The sequence below is a fragment of the Magnolia sinica genome, chromosome 19 (assembly GCF_029962835.1).
Source record: "Magnolia sinica isolate HGM2019 chromosome 19, MsV1, whole genome shotgun sequence".
Taxonomy (NCBI): Eukaryota; Viridiplantae; Streptophyta; class Magnoliopsida; order Magnoliales; family Magnoliaceae; genus Magnolia; species Magnolia sinica.
In genome coordinates this window covers 18,849,835-18,872,292 of record NC_080591.1, presented here as the reverse complement: position 1 = coordinate 18,872,292, position 22,458 = coordinate 18,849,835, and the positions used below count along the sequence as shown (strand labels likewise).

The following is a 22,458-nucleotide window of genomic DNA, read 5'->3' as shown; positions in this document are numbered from 1 at the left end:
GAATTTATATGATTCGACTCGTATCTGCGCAGTATACGCGACTTATAAAGTATGATAATTGGGCCCCTGAATCGATAATCCAGACCATTGTTCTAATTTGTGTCCCACCGTGGACAGAAATGAATTAAAGATCTCCTAGATTCAGAGATCTTAGCGACCTGTGTTGTGAATTTTTCCAGTGGACCATTGTTGTATTTGTCTTCTTCACGGTCACATATCCGAAGGCCGAGGTTCTATTGTAGACATTTTTGGGCATTGTACATCCACCTCGTGAAAAGGAAACGGATTGGCTGCTCCCCTGCCACCAGCCCGGTGGCTGATGGTCGGTGCTCTATGGGCCCCACCATGATGTATGTGTTTCATCCAGTCCGTTCATCCATTTTTACAGATCATTTTAGGATTTGACCTCAAAAATGAGAGGGATATAGATCTCATGTGGACCACACCACGGGAAAACAATAGTGATTGGATATCCACCATTAAAATCCTCCTACCGCCCACTGTACTGTTTATTTGACATCCAATCTCTTGATTAGGTCATACAGACCCAGATGAAGGAAAAAAAACAAAGATAAGCTTGATCCAAAACTTTATGGCCCCCAAAAAGTTTTTAATGGTCCATGTTCATTCAACACTGTTTCCTGTAATGTGGTCCACTTGAGATTGGGATATATCTAATTTTTTGTCTTATACCATAAAATGATCTAGAAAAATAGATGGACGGCATGGATGAAACTCATACATTATGGAGGGGCCCACGGAGCACCGACCACCAGCCATTGGCTGATGGGATTCACTTGACCCTTGGATCAGTCTGATTTTTGGGCCCATATTCTAAAATGATCGAACGAAACAGAGACATTACGGTCGCCCCACAGAGCCCCTGTAAAGACCGAGTCCGTCCTCGCAGGGGTAGGACACCATCCGAGTCCCGTATCGTACGATTCCTACTCGAATCGATAGTTTTTTGCTTCAAGGAAACTGTAATCCACGCAGAATGCTAATAGCGTTCCCTCGCGTAAGATGGTGATAGCTTCGCATCACACGTGTCAATATGTCATTCTTACTTGAAATCTGGACTGTTTATCAATGGAAAAACTTAAACAAATCATCCTGTGTCATTAAATTTTGATAAATATACATTAACTATGGGAAAGTTTTCTCACCGTCCGTTTTTTCCGTATAAGAATGATACGAAGAATCAGTGAACAAATCAAATAAATATATATTTTGTGCGAAATGGATGAACGGATCAGATTTCTAACATTGGCTTCTCGTTTAGATCGTGCCCCGTAAGAAGAAGAGAGTTTTACACTCTAGCTGAATGTAACCATGTATAATCATGTATACAGGCAATGCACATATGGCATACTTTTAAATAAATCTTAACCGTAAAATTGTCCTCTACTCAAATTGGAAGGCTGAACCGAAAATAATCGTATTTGTTATTGTTGTCCATTTTTAGAACAGTTATTAGTAAAGTATGTGTCATTGGAAGAGAAGTATAAATCACGTTTAAGATCTTTAAAGATATTTTGAGTATATGTTGTAGAGCTACAGCTGATGCTGATCAAAGTGTTATATGTCTTAGGTTAATTGAGAAGCTCAAGGTTAATTGAGAAGCTCAAATTGTAAGATGTGGTCCAGAAAAATTGGTATTGAGATTGGGATAGGTGTCCAAGAAAAGTCTAAAAGACCAAAGTGGTGCCAAAGTTATTAGTATCGACTGAATGTGGAGAGAAGAAGCATCTAGATAACTGCGGTAATAAGGTCTGTACATAGCAAACTAATTCAAAAAAGCAAACTATTTCATACCCACCCACTCAAATAAATAAATAAAATCTATCTTTCAACAATCTTTCATGTTCGTTAAAATAATCAATCATTTATGTTCCTTAAGCATAATCAATCAATGATCATGTGTGGCCCACTTGATAAGAGTCTTATAGCTAGGCCTCAATTTACTAGAAGCTCACTAATGGAGGTTTGGATTTCAGCACACATTTGCCTAATTTTATCACACTGCCTATGCAGTGTGGCAACTGTGCTGGGTTGGATGGAACCTATGGGGCTGAATTCTTCCAAGCTTGGTAACTAATTATGATAAAGACATGCCCAACACCAATTCCTACTTTGAAGTGGCATACCTGAGCCTCGTACATGTTGCAAAAATATTTTAATAATAAAATATAATAAATATAAAAAGTTGTTTTGAAAAACATTTTCTATGGGTTTTTTGGAATAGTTCCACATGGAAAAGAGAAGAGAAAAACTTGTGGTTTATATGAAGGAAGTGGAGTATTATAATATTTACCTACCTAGTCCGTGGACTATGAACCTTGCGTGTTCTAGTGCGTAGCACTGGAACACCCGCGCGCTTGGGCACGGGCTCGGTCTCGGACTCGGGCTCGGTGCGAGGGCATGGGCATGTGAGGCAGTGTGGCTGTAGAGGCGCTAGTGGTGCACTTTGCACTTCGCATGTCCACATCGTAACAGCTAAGCCATTAGTGCAGGGTCCAGCTGTAACTGATGCATGGCTAGCCTAACAGCTAGAAAACGGCTAGCTGTTGTCTCACAACAGTCAGCATGCAGCAGCTTGATGGTCCATGCACAACAGTCAGAAAACGGCCATAAAACGGCCAGTTTTTCAACAGCTAGAAATGACTTAATGGAATTTAAGTCTCTGAACCATAACCCCCTAGCCACAATAGCCTATAAAAGGAGGACCTGGATGAGTTTCCAAACCCTCTCAACTCACTCCAGCAAACTCATACGAACTGAGACAACCAGCCCCTCTCCACTCATATATTCTAGTGTTTCCAGCAACATAGAAAGGCTAAAACCTTAGCTTGAAGAACAGACCAGCGGTGTGGTCTAAAACGGTTCAACTGAACCAGTAGCTGAAGATTTGAATTGGCCTGTGCAGAATTTTTCTCTTCTTTTCTTCTTCTTTTGAGATTTTTTTCTTTTATATTGTAATACTGCCAGAAAGCGTGTAATTGAGTTCCATTTGGTGGGCCTTCATGTTTGCTGAACACAGACCCACACCAGGCTCGTCGTATCGTAGAAGATATTTGCATGTAACCTAGCAGCATACTCAATTCACTTGAGTAGGGGCAAATAATGCTTTAAGAACAACGTTTCAGACGTGCTTCAGCCTGTCCCGATTTTTGATTATTTTACACTTTTCGGTTTTCACATTATACAGAAATACATTAATCTATATAAAATTCCAAACAGTACAGGTCCTCAGCTTGTGGGATGTTGGATTGGGATGGTGAAGTGGGTGGGCCCGTCTAGCCCACTTGAGATTGAACTCCTTTCCAGGAAATGTCTTGCAATGCACAAGCACATATGCATGCGTATAGAACTCTATAAGGAAAAGTCCCAATCATACCTTTGGTATCTATGGAATTGTGAATCATTTCCATGTCTGCCGTTTGGGAATAACTTCATTGCATTACAAAAAACCTGTGCCAAAAAAGAGAAAATAAAAGAAAACACTGCTACTCACCACACAGGGCATTGTCCAGGCATTAACTTTCTGATTGTGGGGTCCACGGATGATAGATCCAAACCCACAATATTTTATGGTACGCACTCAGAAGAATAACGAAGCATCATTTTTTTTGCAAGGAGAAATAACAAACATCGTTTCTTCTACTTACAGGTAGGTGTGCATACAAACATGGTTTTCAAAAGCTAAAACATCATTTCTTTAGAAAGGTGTAAACAGCATCCTATTCTTACCAATGGAGCTCAAATCCCAATAGCCCAAATAATTGGACCATTATAAATGGTTCATATATGCAAGAATCCAATCGATAAACCTCTGATCAATTGACATATGCATGTTGGCAAGTGGGCCTTTTGTCATAATACATGTAATTTAAAAAAAAAAAAAACACTTAAAAGGGTGCATGTGGTTGCACCAAATATCCTAAGATAGATACTAAGTAGCTATAAAGCACTTTAGTAATTTAGCTTAGAAGGCTCTAACCCTTGCACACAAAGTCGCACAAAGAATAGTGCCAAAATGGCTGCTTTGAGTATGACTGACCAGGGAATCCCATAACTTCCTTTCCGGAAAAGCCCCTTCACAAAAGGCAAGAAGCTGAGCAGCACCCACAAGCTACAGAGTATCTCCCCAAGCCCGGACCCAGATGCACCAAAGACGGGTCGTGCTGGTTGCAACCGTAGCAAGCCCACCACAAGTGCCGTTGTGTGCACAAACACGAGAGTCACTCCGGGCACGAAGATTGGAGAAGAGTCGAAGGTGAACCGTCCAGGGTCGCTGTCGAGATTAGAGTCGTGGGTATTTTCATCTTTTCTTGTAACCTCAAAGACAGCTGGTGATATGCCCAGGAGATCGAGACAGAAGCCTAAGGCACCGAACAACCAAGCAGACACGGTGGTTATTCTTGACATTCTCTGATTGTTCCACCATCCACGAAAGGAATAACCAAAACTGCGGTATTCTACCAGAGTATATATGTTGTAAACGGCGAAAAGGGCAATGGGGATCAATATTGCAGGTTCTGATACCTGCAAGTGTGAAATAAGTGCATTTTTAGAAAACATGATAGAATCCATGAAGTTTTTAATGGTGGGGATGAAAGCTCATTCTTGGGCATGATCCAAAAAATGAAGCAGATCCAAATCTCAAATGGACCGTAGTACAAAAAAAAGTAGTAAATCGACGAATAAACATTTTGATAGAATCCATGAAGTTTTTAATGGTGGGGATTCAATCATTACTGTTTCACAAGGACAAATGTGTCAAATTAACATTTCCAAACATTTTGATAGAATCCATGAAGTTTTTAATGGTGGGGATTCAATCATTACTATTTTACAAGGACAAATGTGTCATATTAACATTTCCAAACATTTTGATAGAATCATTAATGTAGGGGTATTTTCACACTGGGTTCGAGTGGGGTCGCCTATTGGATGCGGGGACACACTCGAGGTGGGCAGCCCATGTGATTTGGGGCCCACGAAAGGGGTTCAGCCAAAGTCATAACCCATGAGATGTGGGGCCTGAGATATGAGATAAAGGGATTAATTTGCCATACTCTAACAGTTCGAGCTTTTAGAGCAAGTGGTTAATTGTCCTGCATCAAATTGGTATCAAAGCGGGAAGTCTTGTGTTTGAAACTCCTCACCGGGGGTGATTAATGCCCGACTTGCTACTTTAGATTTAACAAAGAGGCCCTGAATCTCATCCACTTTTGCCACTTGTTAAAAATAAGAAAGAAAAGGCAAGAGAAAATACCTTAGGAAGGAAAGTTGTGTTGGTGAGCAGACAAAAGGCCACCAGGAGAGAGTAGCATAATTCCGGGAGTGAGCGGAGGGCCCATATGGTTGGGATCATGTACGCCAAACACTGTCGGAACCGTAGCTTCGTGGTGAAAGTGACAATCAATGGACTGTGCTTCCCGATGAGAATTTGTAGAAGGCCAGTGGCCCACCTCTTGTTCTGGGTCATGCAAGAGGGCCCACCTGTGGCTGTACACCCAAGAAACACTGGTGGCTTTGGAGTACAGTACTTTGACTCCCAACCCCTGCCGTGTATTTTCATTCCTGTGATGACATCTTCATTTGTGGATCCGTACACTAGGCCCACCTGCACAAACCACCTCATGAACACTTCCATAAGATTTTCTGAAGAGAGGAATGAGGACTGGTCAGGTACAGCTTCACTAACCAGGGCTTTCCTGCCAACATCCATGCCATATATAAGATCACCTGACACAAAAATCAGGCCTGTCCAGTCATCAGGTGGTCCATAACTATACATTGAGTCAGACCCTTGATCAATAACTATATGTCAAGCCAGACTTTTTGGTTGTCCATTAATTCCAATGGTGTGGCTAAGCTTGAGAAGTGGACTAGCCTGATTTTTGTGAAAACTAATCTTCATGAAGGGGCCTACCATTTGCATCGACCGAGTTTTTAGGAAGCCCGCATGTTCACAGGATACTTCTAGCTATACGGTCAATTCTTGAGAGGACTCGTTGGATCCGCTGACCCGAGAACAAGGTATTTCGTATTCATTATGATCCGACCGTAAAGCTCAATATATATAGATAACGGCCATAACTGTTACGCGATATGGTAGTAAAAGAAGATAGTTTTTGGGGATCATATTAGCTGCTACGTGTGAAAAATGACCACCTTTTTTCTATTTAAATCTATTTTCTTCTCATTTTTTCACTTTTGTCATTTTTAAAACTTTTTAAAATTATTATTTTACACCAGATTTTAATTATCCTTATTATAGTTTTTAGGATTAAAACCATAGATTAAAGCAATTTGTGTGAATAGAAGCATTGATGACCTTAAAAAAATAAATCCAAAAAGTGATATTTATGCAATTTTTTTTTTTTTTTTCAATTTCCAGTTTTAATGCTTAATTGTGATGTGATATTAGAGACACATACCATATTCATAAATTCACCAAACAACCAAATGCAATACTCGTATCAAAGAGTGGACCATTACACTACCATAAACATATTCAAATTAAAAAATAAATACATATTTGAAATATTTACATTATTCTAAATTTTCTAAATATTTTTTTATAACTTTTTGAAAAAATAATAATTAGGGATCATAATGGTTGTTATGCCCCCTTTTTATTAGCCATTATGGTCAATGCCCGTATCAATAACGATGGTGACTGTTACAACCACCATCACTGATAAGAAATACCTCACCGGAAAAGATTCATGCTTATTTTGCATTTGCAGGTCCATCGGTTTAGTGATCCAGACTAACTCAACCAGTCATCAATTGGTTGACTAATTGAGTAGATTGACTGAATTCAACATGACTTTGCAGGGCTCAAATCCAGTTAGTCCCTGGTTATTTTATTTTATTTTTTTCTTCCTATTTTCTTTCTGTTTTAAGTGAGGCCCCTTGGATTTTAAACTTTAAGAATGCCAATGTCTTGTTTACTTTAGTTATTTTATAAATTATAACAATTATTAACTATTTTAAATAGTTGTTCATATCTTGAGTCAAGTCAAGCAAGCTATCTTGACTCCCAATGTTTACTTTAGTTATTTTTAGGTATTTGAACTATGTTGCAAATAGATGTATGTTTGTAAAAAGACCCAACATTGGTGGCTAGAATTTTCAATCATGATAAAATTTCAAGGCATAACTAACAAATGTCCATTTATGCTAGTTTGAATCAGACCAATGGTTTGAATTACAGTTTGAAAACGCGAAAGCTCAACTAAATGAGACACACACGTCTATGAACTTTTGTTGAATCTTTCCAAGTTTTTAATGTCGAGCCTAGTTTTCTCGAGTTATTCTTCAATCTTGGTGAAATACTGAAATCTAGTCGACTCAAGACAACTCAACTCAAGTGAGTTGAATTGAGTTGAGGTTTTTTTTTTTTTTTTTTCTATAAAGTTTTTAAACTATGTTTTGGATAATTGAACCATTAAACACCTTGAAAAATCCAAGTATGCAAACACAAGTATATGCTCGTGAGCACACCCATTGATAATATTGATAATATCTCAATGTTATCGATATCGCAATATGTATGATATTGAGGCCACAATCTTTCATTTTCTTTCCAATTTGATGACTTTTTGGTGAAATATTGTGTGTTATTGATATTTTGCAATATTGATGGATGCTTAGATGGAAGGTTGTACGATTAAATAAGCCGGATGTGATAGTTAGACTGATTTCTTACAACATCACATGCTTTTAAGGTTCCATTAAACGGAAACTTGTTATGTTTGAATTCTTTTTATATATATATATTTTTTTTTAAAATTTCTAAATATGCAAATATATACATTTTAACATATCCTAAAGTTTCATTGAAAATTCCACCGTTTTTCCCATGTTTCCAGGCATTTCCAGTTATCAGCAATATTATTAACGATATCGATATTGTTTCCATATCCCTGGCCAGTGAAACTTGTAGTGATACTGATAGTTCGAATACTGCTAGGGACTTAGCGTAGTTGGTTCGGATAAGCAAAAAAATGAGCCAATTCATGCTGTGGATTAGTCCTATATACGACTAGATTGAATATTTTTACAACCCATCGGAGTTTTGCATTTACTATCCATCAAATTGCAAAAACTTGGCCTAAGTCAATTCTTTGTAGAAGTTGCTAAAATCAGGAGCAATCCTTGGTATAGGTGAAGGGGCTTTCTTTCCTTTTATAATAATTTTTTCGAGATTTCATATTTACTTTATATTCTTTCTAACTGAATTTCCTTAACTGAATTGTATTTTATTATTCTCCTTCTTTAAAAATCATAATATTCTTCTTCTTTATAAGCCCAATACTTCTTTTTCTCACAACATTCAATACTAGAGCGGTAAAAGCATATTCAACAAAAAACTACACTTATTTAAAGGAATTATGCTCTTGGTATTTAGGTTCTGTGCTACGAAATAACAAAATCTTAGACGAAATAAGTCTTCCAATCAAAGGAGATTTTCTTGTTGAATAAGTAATTTTTTTCTTATTACTTCCAATGGTATTAGTTGGTCAACCTCCAATCTATTAGTCAAGATCTCCAAGTCAATGCGAATTTTGAGCTATGGACACTCCACAGCAGGGCCTGCTTGATGGATAGTTCAAATCTAATCCTTTTTTGTTATGTATATTATTTACATCAAGGATACCAAATAGAGACATAGCTCATTCATCATTTTAATACATTGACCTTCTCTTCTAGAAACACTTTCACCTCTTCAAAAACTACTGTTATGCCACTTGGGACCACTCCATTATGCTAATAAGAAGTTTTAACTGATGTTGTGCATTGGCGTCTACTCCATGCCATTAGTAATGTTGTTGTTGCTTTGTCGTTGTTGTGTTAATCAATCAAGTTCTTTCCTTTTCTTTTCTTTTTTTTTCTAAATTTAAACTAAAATTCATTTAAAAGTAGTTAAAAATTAGTAGACTAGGCAAGCCACCACAGTGACTTATCCGAGCCTTAAATCATTGATGGATCGATCAGATTACAATTCCTAGTTTCCTAACAATGTATGAACAATTATGAAAGTGCTTTCTAAATAAGAAAACTGAAAAAAAAAATGGAAAAAAAGAAAAGAAAAAAGATTAGTTAGTGAAGTCTTAATTAAGGAGAACCATGTGCATACTCACCTCTTGACCCCAACTAGTATTGAATTCGTACTGGCATCCAGAGACCTCATTAGCCGCCTTAAGGGCACTAGAAAGATCACGCATGTTAAGCTTTTCTTCACTTGTACCCAACATTATTGTAGTAACCGATTCTACAAACTCTTTTGAATATCCAAACCTTCTTTGTAGATCTTCTTTGTGCAATTTCCATGACAAAAGAATTTGAATATGAAGAAAAGTCATTAAGGTACAGTTGGGTGAACAATCAAATTGAATTGCAGTTATTAATCTAGTAAAGATGGAAATAGAAAAATTGTAATTAACTCAGAATTATAGGTGGTATCCTCCCACCTTTTGGTAAAAAAAAAAATACAATTAATTTATGTATCTAAATGTGATCCAAATAGAAAAAAGAAAATTGTGGTTCATCTCCTTACCTTTCATTGAATTAAGATTTGCCTTTTTAATTTCTTCATCATCAGGTGGAAGCCCACCATAGATGACTTTTCTTCTATGAAAGCATCCTGTCCCAGCATACAGTGGGCCTTGAATTCCAGCCATCCCATCCAACAAAAGCTACACAAGGCATTGTGCAAAGAAAAATTATCAAAGATTTAATTGGAAACAAGAAAAGAGAGTACATCAGACCTTTTAGTCTTGTTGTTGTTGGCATGTGTGTGGCCATAAAACCCTTGGTTGTACTATATAGAATGTATTATATAAAAAGTTATTTTCAAATAAAATTTTAAATATACAAATAGAGAGATATTAGTTGATTGTGCCAATTTTATGCTACAACATAAAAACAGAGATCTCAAGAGCTCATAGTGATCACTGTCTCAATTCTGCGTTATCATAGATTTGATTGCGCATTATAAATATTACTTGTGGCCTTATTCTAGCAATAAAAATGCATGTAAATTCTATGGATATTTGATTATACACTAATATATGTTGATGAGCTCATCACTCAATGCTAATTGCTTGTATATGATTATGAATGATCATTTGGTTCTTATTATATCACCAAGATATGCATGCCACTGATAGTGAGGCATAGTTATCAATGCCAATAAGCCTTAAATCCTAAGTCAGGGAAAAAAGGTGTGATGCCTTATGGGTTGTTTGGATGCCTGTAAAATCCAATATCAAATTGCCCCTAAGATCTCTAAGGGTTGCCCATTGAAGTTTTGAAATAGGCTGCTTTTCCTGTGAGTCACAATTTATGACTGTGGATAGGGTTGTACACAAACCGAGTTAGTTCGGTTAGCTTGCTCGACTCGACTCGAAAAAGCTCAATTCGACTCGGTTCGAAACTGAGTTCGAGCCGATTTTTTTAGCTCAAAAAAATTTCAAACTGAGTTCGAGCTTGCCCGAGCTTGACTCAACTTAAATTGAACCCCAACTCAAATCGAACCAGTTCGGTGACTCGGTTACTTTGATATTGATGTTGCTCACCAAGTATTTGATGAAATGACTCAATGAAGTGTCAGCTGGTGGCAAGGAAGGTATTTATATGAAAAAAATACCCTTTTTCTTGATTTTGATGTTGCTTACAAGGTGTTTGATGAAATACTTGTAAACAGCTGCTGTTGTTTTACATATAGTAAGAAATTAAAAGTGCACTCCATGTGTTTGTGAAAATGCCGTACAGGCTCGATCTTGGCTTGAACTCAGCTCAAACTAGCCCGACCTGTTGACCGAACTGAGCCGAGCTTGCTAGTCAGGCTTGAGGACCGAGCTTGCCAGTCAGGCTCGAGCTGGGGTCAGCTAGTGGCAGAGTCGAGTCGAGTCTAGCTGTGCCAAGCTCAACTCGGTTCGACTCATATACACCTCTAACTGTGGATGATAATTTAATATAGATTAATTTTTAGTATAAGTAGTAGATGAATGTGAATGTGAATGCGAATGCAAATGGAAAAGTAGATATACATGAGATGTGAATTGTTTAAGCATTCATTCATTATTTATCTCACTCCCTCAAATTCGAAATTAGAGTTATTATACTCAGATACCGAATTTTGGGGTGTGATGCACAACAAGAATTTATGAACATGGCTGTATGTCTCTAATATTTACACATCACAATCAAGAAATAGAACTAGAGATTAAAAAAAGCATAAATACCACTTTTTCGATTTTTTTTTTTCTAATGGCCTTCAGAGCTTCTATTAACTCAAATCACTTCAATCTATGGTTTTAATCTTAAACACTATAGTAAGAGTTATCGAAATCTATTGTAAAATAATATAGGAAAGTCTTTTGAATGAGATAAGTGAAAAAATGGATACAAATAGAAAAAAGTGATCTTTTTTTACCGTAGGGGGTAACTGTCTTTATGCCCCATAACAGCCGATGCGGTCCTAAAAAACCAACCACCCGTTTCACTCCCATATTGCGTAACAATCATAGTCATTACCTATATGTAGCATCCTTTATGACCATGTCATAACGGATAAAAAGAACCTTTGAAAAACGCTTGCTGACGTAGAGGGTTAAGACACACATGCGCCATATGAACTGGTAATATGCCACTCCTTCGACTTCATCTCGATTCTCCGTGGATAGCCCATCTATCTCTGACTGCTGATTATCCTCTGCTTCCTCTTGTCGCATCCTCACCCAAACTTTCCCATCTCCAACTCTGATGAGCATTTTCTCTAACGTTTGCTGAACTTTCATCTTCTTAATTTGAATCCTTATGAAATGGAGCTGCTCATAATCAACCGATTGTGGATCTATCAATACTACCATCCCCAAACACCCTTCAATCTCCATGAAAACTCCATTAATCCAAACTTCTAGTGGAAGGTCTCATATCTGGAACTGATTTGTTGGCAGAAGAGATCCCTCCCCGACTACACACACAACAATATCAATAAAAAGGAGAAAATATACAAACCACAACATATAGTTTATGTGGTTCCCTTTTGGTAAGTCCATGGATTCACACCGATCCACCATGCTCAATGGAAAAAATGAAGAAGATTCTCTTAATATAATGACGGCTCTCTCTCTCTCTCTCACTCACATGATAAAATATATATTACCTCAATTGAACTAGGGTTTACATAAAAACTCCATGTGAAAATATGAAATTGCCCTCTGAGCCGAGCAGGGAGCTCAATGCAGAGTTTGACCTGCGAAAGTGATGGTTAGATGAACAGTACACCTCTGATGATCAGGCTCCATATATCATAACACAATTTATCTCCCACCTTAAGACAAACCAATCTTCCCATCTTTGAATTTGTCACACCGTATCATCCCGATGTAAATTACAAGACGTGAAGAACCTATTAGCCTCCAGCTGGGTGCAAAATGAGATGTATAATGTATCTTCTTTCAAGATTTTTATCACTGTATCTTTTGGATCAACGCAACACTTTTAATTTAACCAGTCCCTTCTTCGAAAGTTCTCAGTCTTACCATAGCAACAAAGAAAAACTCAAATGATTTCATCAATTCTTTCAAAATATTTTCATGGCTTATTACTTCTAGTCCCTCCTTCGATTCCACTCGCCAGGCCCCTTTCCTTTGTCGTGATTTAGAAACCCTCTTACCTATATCTATCGCTACACCAATACTAGATCCTTTGCCACCACCTCTTTCTATGATTTACTAATTCCCTTCACATGATACTCCATTACAACCTTCAGAAAGGATCCTAATGTCTCCTTCCACATATTAACACCCATTTGTTTGTTCTCCAACCGCCTCGCCCCTTCCCTATTCTTCCTCTTTAGGCAAAAATGGATTTTTTGAACACCTAATTTCCTACCTCCAAACATTTCTCCATCCAACAGCTCCACAACCTTATCCACTTATGACTCCTAACTCATTCAGATGAATGCAAATCCACAATGAATTAAAGCATTCCTGACTCTGGGGATGACGACCACCATAACCTTCTCTGCCCTTCTAAAAACTCATTTGAAGTTGATTGGAGCCCAACCATCCAGAAAACTAACCATAAATAGAATTGGATACTCTGGCAAATCAGTCACCCCCATCCCCCCTTTCGATTAATCATTTGTTTCCTTCCCCATGACTATCCTTCTTAGTTAACCCTGTATTTTTTTGCCCTTTGAATATCCTTTGGTTTCATTGAATGATCAACAAACATTATATTTCCATCCTTTCGAATCTCTTCTGATTCTAGTGCATATTAGAAAATCTTGATAATGTAGGTCAGACACTGCTTTTCAAACTCCCAATTTTGAAACCTACTTTTTCCACTCCATTTTCAAATAATGAAAATACAAATAAAAACATGAGGACTCGAATTTGTTTGCATGTTCCCATCACCATTTGAACCACATCGACCTCTCACTTTATATCATGTCAAGCCTTCTGATAGGATTTTTTTTTTTTTTATATTATGTAGAGAGCCTTCTCGTGAAACTTTTTTCCTATTCTGCCAGGCCTTTTGACCATATTTGCTTTCCTATTGTGCCCACCTTTGGTCAAACATATTTCTGCACCTCGTCTTCATGGCCTAATCTATTTTGTTTTCACTATTGGGCATCTGAATTTTTTAATCTTATCATCTTAATTTGATATTTGGATTTCATTGCTTAACTGAATATGCAAATTTTAACCATTGTGCACTCCCATGCTCCTAAAGCAATTGTTAATCGTTGTCTTTAAATCTAGTTTGGTAATTGTCATTCATCGAATTAGATCTATTCTTACAATTGCCAACTCATGTTGTAACCTTCCTTGCTTGCCATTCATGCTACCCGTCACTACTCATCACTACTCTGACTTTGTTGATATGAAAGTTTTATTGTATTTCTAAATAAACATGTTAATATTCTATCTTTTCACAGTCAAGTTACTCCTTGAGCCCCTTAACTTTAAAGTGGGGGTTTTTAGAACAATCAATGGACTAGACAGTTGTACAATGTTTTACATTAGATCCTACAAGTAGATTACATTAGATCCTAGGTTATTTTTAAGTCATCTCCTAAGATTTGATAAGATGGACCCTAGATGTAAAATTTTCAACAATGTTGCCCTGAAGTTCACACTCTCCACCCCCATCCTAATGAGAGAGAAAAGAGATGATCATTCAACTATGAAGTATTTTTTAGTCAGACAATAAGATGACCCATGACTGATTGGTCAAATAGGTCTAGTTTTGATAGAATTGTGATTCATTATATCTTTGAAAGTTTTAAAACATATAAAGAAAGGGAAAGGTGATAGTGGCTTACGTACTTGCGCTAAGACTATAAGACTTGTTCCAAACGGATCATCCTTATGACAGTCATAAAATTCTTGTCGGAATTGCACAAACCCGCTCTCTCTTTCTTTCTCAAATCCAAACAAAAGGCACATTGCATGAAGGACCACTTGTGGGTTGTTAGTAAACATGTCACAGTCCACGTTCAATATAAATGGGGCATTTGTCATTATTCCCGAGATTCTCATCTGCAAACAACAAAATAATATTAATATTTTTTTTTTTGAAGAATGAAAATTGATAGTAATAATAATTTCAATAACAACATTAATGACAAGAATGTTAAGAGAATGATCACATGGAGTCAAGCTCCATGGGGTCACTGTGATGGGTGCATGATGCTCACATTATCCACCAAGTGCACCCCATGTTTTTGGCATTGGGGACAAAAAATCATGCCAATCCATAACTTAGGAGGATCACATGTATACTTTGTGATCTAGGATGAAGATGATGGTACTCACTAATGTATGGAGTAGTGGTGTCATCATGGTGGGGGCCCATAGAGCTCGATTCCATGGTAACCTAGCATGGAGTTGATTCCATGTGGCCATTCCCATAATGATAAGAGCTTGGACCCAATACAAAGCCTTGGATGATAAGATTAATGTAGTAAATGCATCTAAGTGCTTCCAAGTGCGCCTAAGTTCATTAATGGGTATGTAGTGTTGTCTAGGCATGTCTATATACATCTAAGCACATTGTACTTAGATGTGTTTTGTATATCAAGTTGTTTAATGTGCAAAAGCTTTGTTTTTTATTTGGCCTCTAATAATAATGAGCCAGATCAATATAAAGCTTTGTACTTTTGACCAGAAAAGTGCGTTTAGTTGATGACTCACATTTTTTTTTAAAAAAGCCTAAAGTACATTCTAAATATATTAAAAATTGATCATATGTTGTTTCAAATCTTAAGTTTAAGGACTCTCCTAAAAACTAATTGTATGAAAAAATCATCTAAAATTACTGGTGTTATATATAGATATTATAATTTTGTTATAGTTTTGGTTCATTTCTATCACTTTCAAGTGATGTTCATTTTTTTTTTTCTCTTGCTAAATATTATTATTAGGTGAATATGAAATTGTTAATGAACCCATGTTGGTTATGGTAGAAAGGCATAACGCGGTATGAAATCTTAGTGAGATGGTGACACAAATGCTTAAAAGCTACCTTAGGACCACCAACATTTGTCACCTCGATATTATGAATTTGGACAGTATGATGATTTTGGCACATAAATGAATAATTAGGATGATCGTTGATTTTTTTATTTTTTATTTTTTATTTTTTATTTTTGTGGAAAAATCATAAGCCATTGAAATTCTCCTTTTTAGTTATCACCAATTCAACTAAGTAAATTGATGCATCTTTTCAAGAATGATGAAAGTAAGACTATTGATTGTTCCCATCATCTGACCGCATCTACAATAATAATAATAATAATAATAATAATAATAATAATAGAAGTAGTAGTAGTAGGGTGAGATTAAAAAAAGAAAAAAAAGAAAAAAAAAAGGTGAGATAAAATGATAGTGACTCAATGACCATACTTGTGACATAGTTGTACATCAACCTAGCCCATCAATTATTAACCAACTACATATGGAGCATAATCTAAAAATTGCACTAAAAAGATCATACCAACCATTTGATTTTTTTCCTCTTAGAATTTATACCATTGAGTATTCTACTTTTGACATCCACTTCATAACCATCAATAAGATGGATGGGATTGTTTAATCAGTGAGAATTTAGACATATTCTCCATCCACAATGTGAACCACAACTGGATAGTCTTAATGATCGCACATCAATACCACATTTGAAGACAATGACCCATCGCGGGATCAATTATATATACAAAAAAAAAAAAAAAAAAAACTATTGTAGAAAAACTGTTGTTGTTATTATTATTGATGATGATGTTGTTGTTGTTATAACAACACTATCATCTCCATTATCATAATTATTTAAACTATGGCTAGATTCCACTAATGTAATAATTACCAAAACATTCAACGCCCCTGCTTTGAAATTGTGATGGTGCTTTGGCCTCTTCTCTCTTGAAACATAAATAATATGTGGCAACCCATTTGGATCATTGTCTTTGTTTTCCCATATCACCTGTAAAATTTATAACACAAATATAAACACCAATTATGCAAAATGAATTATACAATATATTTCATAACTTTGTCAAGTAGATGATTTCAATTCTGACAAGCGAGCCCTTGGTTCAATGCTCCATAATTTATTTGTTGAGTCCCACCATGGATGAAGATTGCTAATAGAATATCCTTATAGAAAATATTAAGACCCTTTTCATGCAGACATCAACTATTTTTGTACTTCTATTCCTAATTCTCTATATATAGCCCACAAATTGAAATATTAAGATTTTTTAATGAAGTAGATTTTTAAGACAAATCCATTCAAGTAGAACATAATAAGCCAATGGTCTTGATTGTTGCATCACAATTTAATTAGTTGGAATTAAAAATTGGTGCATACTATGCAAGATTAGGGGTGCAAAGTGGTTGGGTAGACCTAATGCATCATTGGACTTGACCAACAATCATTAGATCTAAGTCTAAAATTTACATCCTTGGGTGGACATGGGGTCCAAAAATTCAACTCAAACTATTAATTGGGCTAAGTATGGATCCTCTCATAATCAATTTGACTCTGCCCTAAATTTTAAATGAGTCTGATTTAGATCAAACTAAAATGAAGCTGAATCATACCTAGACCGTTGTGAAGACCCAAGTAGTTAATTAAGCATATGATTTTTTTTCTTTGTTTTCTTTTGGGTTAGGCTATAACAATAGTTTATCACATTTTTTCCTAAAAGGTCATTACCCAACCACCACTTTTGACAATTTGAACCATGCAAATCGTAGACCCCATTGTCGATGTAGAATATACTAAAAGCCACACTAATTTAACTACATTGAGTATTTGATTTTACCTATTGAATATGAACCGTTAGCGATTTTATTTGTTGTCATCAAAATTGCTTGTCAACACTAATTGATGGTATGGAACATTATTTATGTAAAAACCCAATTGTAATTTCTATACTCGACCCATACCTGACCTAAACCTAACCAATGTGATAAATGGATTGGGTTCTAGGTCAAGAAGGCCCAAACCCGTTACATTAATGGGTTGACGACTATTTTTGAGTTTGATCTGACCTAGATCCAAACATAAATTACAATGGGTTGTATTTAGGTCCAAAAATTTGACCTAAAACTTGAATGGGCTAGGTCTAGGCCCTGTCGATTAGATATAACACATTTCAACATATAACATATAAAGAAAACATTATATATTTCATATTTTAAATGAAACATTCATATAAAAACTTGCTACAAAATCATGCAACCAATACCTTTACTATACTCGCATGATTTCCACGTTCAATTTCATAGAAATCCATGAACTCGTTGTTTAGATTACATGGGATGGATTTTTGAGCTGCCTCTGAAATTTTTTGACTTAGTTCTTCATAATCATCCTGCATACAAAGATGAAAAGACATTTTAAAACCAATTTCAAGTGTTATTAAGACAATGGTTGTAGTTGAGTTGCTTACCATAACATATGTCCAAATAGTAACATTAGATTACATTATGTTATTGTGGGTTGTGCACCATGGACATGGATTGGACCAAATGAATGATCTACATCAATGAATATCAATTGCCAGCATGTCATTGAAAATCAAAGAACAAGCCTGGTAATTGTTAGCAAAATTCCAAGGAGAAGTTTCCTGAGACTCGAGAATTCTAATGGGAGATAGGAGTCTTTCAAACCATGGATATATTTTTAAAATTTTTAGAATTGCTCAAAGATAATGACGCCAATAGGGTCTTTCCTTATATGAGGGAGTGCAAAAAAAATTTAAAATAAAGATGAAGATTTGTATTAAAGCAAAATAGAGAGTGGCATATTTACTTTATATATATAAAACTGGGGAAGGTAGGAGAAATTGAGCCTAAGAATATTATTTCTGGCTTTTCAAAGAAGAGGCCTACTGTTCATCTTCCTCTTTTAAGGTTTGAAGGTTTACACGTTCTAGCAATGGCATCACAATACAGAAAAATTTACCACAACATGATAGTTGTCTATGTGACTGCAAAGGCCCTAGGTGAAAACAAATTGTTTTAATTTAAAGAGCCAAAGAAGAAAAATGTCAAGGGCGATTGGATGGTTGTGTTCAATAGAAATCAAAGATCAGTCCAAATATTCCTCATCAAAATCATTATACCTATCAATACTAAGAATTAAAATGGGAGGTTGGTGGGTTTTTCAGGTTTTCTTGGGTTAATTAATGATTGCTAAACCCCTTAGCCACCAATCCACTATCCCAACTATCATATCTTCAACACTACCATAGTGAAATGATCCTCAGAATTTTAGGAACACTAATCCTCCTCTAATATTATGTTAATTATCTTCAAAATTGTTTTTGAAAATAAATATTATCCCATGGCAACAGGGACAATCTGTCATGGGTAATAATTATGTTTTTTGAATCCCATCCCACCTAAACCCTTCTAATCCCACTGCCCAAAGGAACAGAGGAAGTAGGAGACCAGAGGAAGTAGGAGACCGGAAAGCATGGCCTGTTTGGCCGAGTGAATCCCATGGGATTAGGAGGAATGGGATGGATTTTAAGGTTATGATGGTGGTGTCAGTGAATTGGTTTAAGATCCATGGGATTGCTATATCCCAGAACAAGCACTGGTCTGTTTGGCACGCCCGGCATATCTCAGGATTTTACCTTTCAATCCATCCAACCAAGGGATGGGATCAACTTTAAGGTAATGATGCATGTCAGTGGATTGTTTTAAGATCCATGGGATTGCTTATATCTCGGGACAAGTTCACCAGGTTTGCTTGGCTCATCATGCATATCCCGGGATATTGCTATCCCATCCCTCCTAATACCGTGGGATCGGTCCGGCCAAACAGGCCCACAGGTTAGCGGAGCTCGGAGCTCAAATTTCTTGTTCTCGAAAAAATAAATGAGAAAAAAGAGAGGACTCGTAGTTTTTATAGGATCATCCGGTGCCACAATTATTACCGTACCGTACCGCGTGTTAACATGGGAGGCGTTGGGGCGTCTCTTAAACTGATGCGCCCCTCCACGCGGCAACGCAGGCTTCGCCTAACCAAAAGCCCGACTGCCCGGTTGAAACTTTCGGGAACGGATTGGCTACTCCCCCTGACACCAGCCAATGGCTGGTGGTCGGTGCTATGTGGGCCCCACCATGATGTATATGTTTCATCCATGCCATCCATCTGTTTTTGCAGATCATTTTACAATATGAATCCAAAACTGAGGTATATCCAAATCTCAAGTGGACCACGTTACAGGAAACAGTGTTGAATGAGGTTCGACCATTAAAAACATTTTGGGGGCCATAAAAGTTTTGGATCAAGCTGATATTTGTTTTTCCAATTAATCTGGGCCTGTATGACCTAATCAACAGATTAGATGTCAAATAAACAGTATAGTGGGCCTTAGGAGGATTTTAATGGTTGATATCCAATCACTATTGTTTTCATGTGGTGTGGTGCACCTGAGACTTATATTCATCTCATTTTTTGGAAAAAGAATAAAATTATCTTTAAAAATGGATTAAAGGAATGGATGAAACACATATATCATAATGGGGCCCACAGAGCACCGACCATCAGCTACGGAGCTGGTGTCAGGGGGAGTAGCCAATCCGTTTCCAAAACTTTCACCCTCTGACAACTTTCAGACTATCTTCCCTCATCTCCTATAGCTCTCGACGTTAACGTTTAAAAGAATGATCTTAACCGTCGGGGATTGCGTCCTGCCCCGCCCGTCTCTAGCCCCGAACAGGCAGTTCCGTGAATATGCCCACTGTGATGTATCTGTGCATCCAAGCCGTTCATCCCTTTTCTCATATCATTTTAAGCTCTAAATATAAAAATGACGCACATCCAACGCTCAAGTGGACCACACCAAATAATAAGCTTGGTTGCATTAAATGCACAAAGCATTAAATGCAAGTTGCATTAAATCGAAGAATCAACTGTGTTGTAGTACATTTGATCGTTGGATCTGCCTCATTTCACGGTGGGCCCGTCCACAGAACTGCCCGTCCGGGGCTAGAGACGGGCAGGGGTAGGACGCGATACGCGTCCGATCGTATCTAGCTCTCTAGACACGTACACGAAGTTTTGTCTTATATGCGTTTCTATGTTGCTGTACGCAGATATATACAGGGAAGAGACGTTAGCAACATATCAGACTACAGTACCTTCATTTTCCGCCAATCGTTCAAAAAATCCGATGAATCTCCTGCGACTGTTTCAGGTTCCTTTGAGAAATACATGAATGGAGCTCTCACTCCAACACTGTATTTCTTACAAAAAGGAACCCATAACTTGGCAAACTTGGAAGCTTCGATCAAAGCATAGAAGGTGATGATCGACCCACCATCATCCGAAACATAGCAAGCCAGCTTGTTGGCAGGATAATCAACAGCCAACAATGAAATCACAGTATTCATGGTTTTGATGGGTGGCTCGATCGAGCTGTCTGCAGTCGTAACAAACATGTCCAAAGCAGGAAGTTCTTCGAACCTACAAAGAAAAGCAAGCAAAAAAAAAAAATGAAATAGAACATGTAAAGGAAGCTGCCGTTGCTAATTCATCCTTTTATGAAAGTTTTTTTTTTTTTTTTTTGGTTAGTACCTCTTTAAGAAGCGGTCTGGGTATGTTTTGTAATCGACAAAGTTCCATCTGGTGCTCGTGTTCAAGATCCAGATGAAGGTGAAACAGGTCTCGCAGAGTAAAGCGAGTTGCCAAACGAAGCTATGACCGTTAAGGTTAAGGAGGCGATATAGGAGGAGAGAGATGAGGAGGAATAAGATGAGAATATCGGCAACTCGCCTTATAATATTATTACGAGGGAGTTTCTCTTGGAGAGGAAGAGAGATGGGATTAGCCATAGCGGATGGATTTGTGAGCCTTTGTGTCCTTTGTATAAAGGTTATGTTCGTGTCCTTTATATAAAGGTTATGCTAGTGTGACGAATTCTAGAAATATTTAAGACGCTGCTGAGTCATCTTTATGCAAGCCGTCCATCCCTTTTCTAAGATTAGTTTAAGGAATGAATACAAAATTGACGTATATCCAATGCTCAAATGGACCACACCACGGATGGCTCTGGCATTTATTGCTTTGTGCATTTAATGCAACCAAGCTTATTATTTAGTGTGGTCCACTTGAGTGTTGGATTGGCATCATTTTTATGTTCATGCCTTAAAATGATATTAGAAAAGGGATGATCAGATACATCACGGTGGGCCCACACATAGAAGAAGTGGCAGTTCGGGGCTAGAGACGGGCGGGGGTAGGACGCAATCCGCATCCGCACATTGCTTGTCTATAGCCCCCGTGTGTATGGACGCGGTTTGGGTTTAGCCAGTGACCAGATAGTAGTCGGTGCTATGTGGACCCCACCATGATGCATGTGTTTTAGCCATGCCGTCCATCCATTTTGAAAGATAATTTTAGGGTTTGATATAAAAAATGAGTTATATATAAATCTCAGGTGGACCACACCACGGGAAGCAGTTGTGATTGAATGTCCACGTTAAAAACCTCCAAAGGCCCACTGTAATGGTTATTGGACATCTAACCTAAACTTGGATGAAAGGATATATATATATATATATATATAATGAGTTATATATAAATCTCAGCTTGATCCAAAACTTGTGTCATCGAGAAGTTTTTAATGATGGGCGCTCAATCAACATTGTGCGGTCCACTTGAGATTTGGATCAACCTCATTTTTAGGTCATACCATAAAATCATATGAAAGAATGGGTAGATGGCATGGATGAAACACACACATCATGGTGGGACTCACATATCACCAACCACTAGCAAACGATGTACATGTTTTGTCATGCCAAAGTCCTGCCACCCTGGCAACATAAGGTAGACAAGGTGCATTGCATATTTGGGTGTATTTAATTATATCACACAGTTTCGTGTGCCCACACTGATTTATGTATT

At 37.2% G+C, this 22,458-nt stretch overlaps 1 protein-coding gene across 2 annotated transcripts; it reads right to left on the bottom strand.

The window, feature by feature from the left end:
- Window positions 1-3,755: 3,755 nt before the first annotated feature.
- Window positions 3,756-21,427, bottom strand: LOC131235163 (cellulose synthase-like protein H1). Of its 2 annotated transcripts, none has more exons than XM_058232303.1 (9): window positions 21,127-21,427; window positions 20,691-21,015; window positions 17,783-17,908; window positions 16,396-16,512; window positions 14,361-14,573; window positions 9,575-9,713; window positions 9,159-9,331; window positions 5,279-5,629; window positions 3,756-4,545 (listed from the first exon to the last, which is right to left on the bottom strand). In XM_058232303.1, exons 1-9 carry the CDS (start codon window positions 21,381-21,383, stop codon window positions 3,973-3,975), a joined length of 2,274 nt encoding a protein of 757 aa, XP_058088286.1. In that variant the 5' UTR covers window positions 21,384-21,427; the 3' UTR covers window positions 3,756-3,972. The 2 variants fall into 2 exon arrangements, with proteins under 2 accessions (XP_058088286.1, XP_058088287.1); XM_058232304.1 differs by having other exon boundaries at window positions 9,159-9,328.
- Window positions 21,428-22,458: the final 1,031 nt, after the last annotated feature.